This window comes from Octopus bimaculoides, chromosome 1 (genome assembly GCF_046866305.1).
Source record: "Octopus bimaculoides isolate indiv1 chromosome 1, ASM4686630v1, whole genome shotgun sequence".
In the NCBI taxonomy this organism is placed as follows: Eukaryota; Metazoa; Mollusca; class Cephalopoda; order Octopoda; family Octopodidae; genus Octopus; species Octopus bimaculoides.
Window position 1 is genome coordinate 1,030,538 of NC_142928.1, and position 2,730 is coordinate 1,033,267.

A 2,730-nucleotide genomic window follows, 5' to 3' on the forward strand; every position below is an offset into this window, starting at 1 on the left:
TATTCCCTGGCCTCTTCGATGCAGCATCAACAAGTGTCAGCGTCCGACTGATTGTCTTGTCAAATTCCCCTTTTTTATACCTGCTGCTAGGCTCCAGCAGGCTGCCCCAGCAAGTTGTCACGTGGCAGAAATAGAAACTGTATATTTACTGACAAATGTGTCTACAAGGAGGTTCTACTTGAAAGCAAAATATGCATTTTAAGTAAGTTTCACAAAATGGAATTACAACTTTCATTTTTTGAAAAATTCCACAGGATATTTAAACTATATAACAATGGAAGTGTTTAGGGAAATGCCGGGACTTACAATGACAACAACACCAACAACAAATGAAATTTCAAAGCTTATCTTTATTTCAAAAGTTAATCTCCCACAAAAAGGAAGCTAAACCAATAAAGGGGTCTCCATGTGGTAAATAGATCTGCTAGAATTAGTAGCCGAATCCTACTCCATTCATACCTTATCTTAAAGAATGACACATTAGACAAGGAAAACATGATGGTCCTGGATGGAAGACATTTGATCATAGGTCTGTGGATGGTGAAGGTAGACTTGGGACTAGGCAACAGCAACAATTTACACAGAAATTCAATTGAAGTCTGATTTTAAACTTTCAAGCGCAAGAAAACATTCACTTTCTTGAATATCCAAAGTGTCCGTTTCGCTGGATCAGAACTTCTATACCATTGCAGCAGCACCTGGAAGCCTTGTTCCATAATGCTAAAAGGATGGTCATACTTGATGATGTCCAGGTCATGTTGTTTAATTCCTAATTCCCTTCCTGCAAAAGAAATAAGAAATAATTGCAACAGCATTAACGATAATATAAAACCTGTGTACTGTAGGCTGTATTAATTAAGTCAAAGAAACTATGTGAATAGAAATGGGAGAAATACTTAAGAAACAGGGAAATTAGAAGACATTGTTATTTATTTCTAACAATAGTGACAAAAATAACAAACAAGTGGAAAAAAAGGCTGGAAATGGAGAAAACATTAAAAAAAAAAAACGAATTAAATGAAAGTTACACATGAGAGAACTTCTGGTAAACAACTGGCAGGAGAAGTGTTTGTGTGAGTAGCAGTGTATGGGAGCCTAAAGAATCAACAAAGACTAGCAATAGTTAAACCATTTCATCTATCCATTCATTTTCTTTGCCCTCTCTTCATAGGAGGGTTATAGGGGCAGAGTCCTCAAGCACCTCCTTCATACGATCCTATCTAAAGAAACCTTTATTAGAATTTCTGAGAGGATTTCCAAACACAACCAAATGAAACTATGGGTATTATGCAACAATTCATTCTTGGTTCCCCCCACCCCCCACCCCACCGGGGTCTCCTGTCAGTTGGTCCAGCTTCACGAATCCCTCTTTTGATTCTTTCCTGAAACATTTTAATCACATGCTGGTAGCATTGCAGCAGCTGTGACCTCTCAATGCAGAGAAGCAGTCGCTTGACCTGGAGAGACACCTAAATCTCGAAGCTACACACGTTACTCCAGAGACTCTTCGGAGGAACTCAATTTCGGTCGTTTTGGTAACATCCCATATTCAATGACTGAAATAGTCACCTGTGATGTCGTCCCTCTTATGTTGTTGTTGTTGTTGGCACTCCATCGCTTCCAACGACGACGAGGGTTCCAGTCGATCCGATCAACGGAACAGCCTGCCCGTGAAATTAACGTGCAAGTGGCTGAGCACTCCACAGACACGTGTACCCTTAATGTAGATCTCGGGGGATATTCAGTGTGACGCAGAGTGTGACAAGGCTGACCCTTTGAATTACAGGCACAACAGAAACAGGAAGTAAGAGTGAGAGAAAGTTGTGGTGAAAGAGTACAGGAGGGTTCGCCACCATCCCCTGCCGGCGCCTCGTGGAGCTTTAGGGGTTTTCGCTCAATAAATACCCACAACACCCGGTCTGGGAATCGAAACCGCGATCCTATGACCACGAGTCTGCTGCCCTAACCACTGGGCCATTGTGCCTCCACCCTCTTATGATTAGTAAATAATTAAAAATGATCAAAATTCAGAAATATCTCAAAAGTGGGGATTGTGTACCTGAATGACTTACTGTTAGGTACCTATCACATATAGAAGATACCAGAATACTGACTCCCAAAAAGGAATTCCTTCACTGGCTCAAGGCGACAATTTCATAAGAATCTCATACAAGAGAGACTCGAGAGTAAACAAAGCAATGAGAAGAGTTTTAGTTTGTAGGTAATAAGACAAGGGTCACCAAAATCTACACCATACACCTACAACACTTGGGTCCTGAAAGAATCACTGCATCCACAAACATCTACATCATCTGCAAAGTTATCACAATTTATATGCAGGGGAAAGAAAAGGGGTTAATAGGAATTCTATATGGTGTATCTAATGTACACAATAGGTGCAGTGGTGTATCACAGGCAAGCTTACAGGGAGGACAGATTAGGGTTAGGGAAGGACTTTGTAAGTAGCAGATATACAGGAATAATTCGTAGTAAGAACAAGATACAGTTGATAGTTTCTCTAACCTAAGAGACATAATTAGAAGTGGGTGGGTGGGGGGACTATGCAAAAAGTGCAGTAGTTAGAGGAAAAACGAGGTGAAAAATGTACAGGGAATTGTTATGTCTACTGGCAACTAAGGGATTCTGTCTCCAAATGAAGGAGAGATTGCATGAGGTGTATTTATAAAGTGTAATGTTGCATTTAATGCAGAGGATGCGTGGAAACTGCCA

General features: G+C 40.5%; 1 protein-coding gene across 6 annotated transcripts in view; it reads right to left on the reverse strand.

Moving 5' to 3' along the window:
* Positions 1-330: 330 nt before the first annotated feature.
* LOC106882796 (uncharacterized) overlaps positions 331-2,730 on the reverse strand; it is a 27,926-nt gene continuing 25,526 nt past the window's right edge. For all 6 annotated transcript variants that reach the window (XM_089347467.1, XM_089347448.1, XM_089347458.1 and 3 more), the window contains one exon: positions 331-781. In XM_089347467.1, the coding sequence (XP_089203593.1) occupies positions 606-781 (176 nt within the window). In that variant the 3' untranslated portion in view covers positions 331-605. The remainder of the gene's footprint in view (positions 782-2,730) is intronic.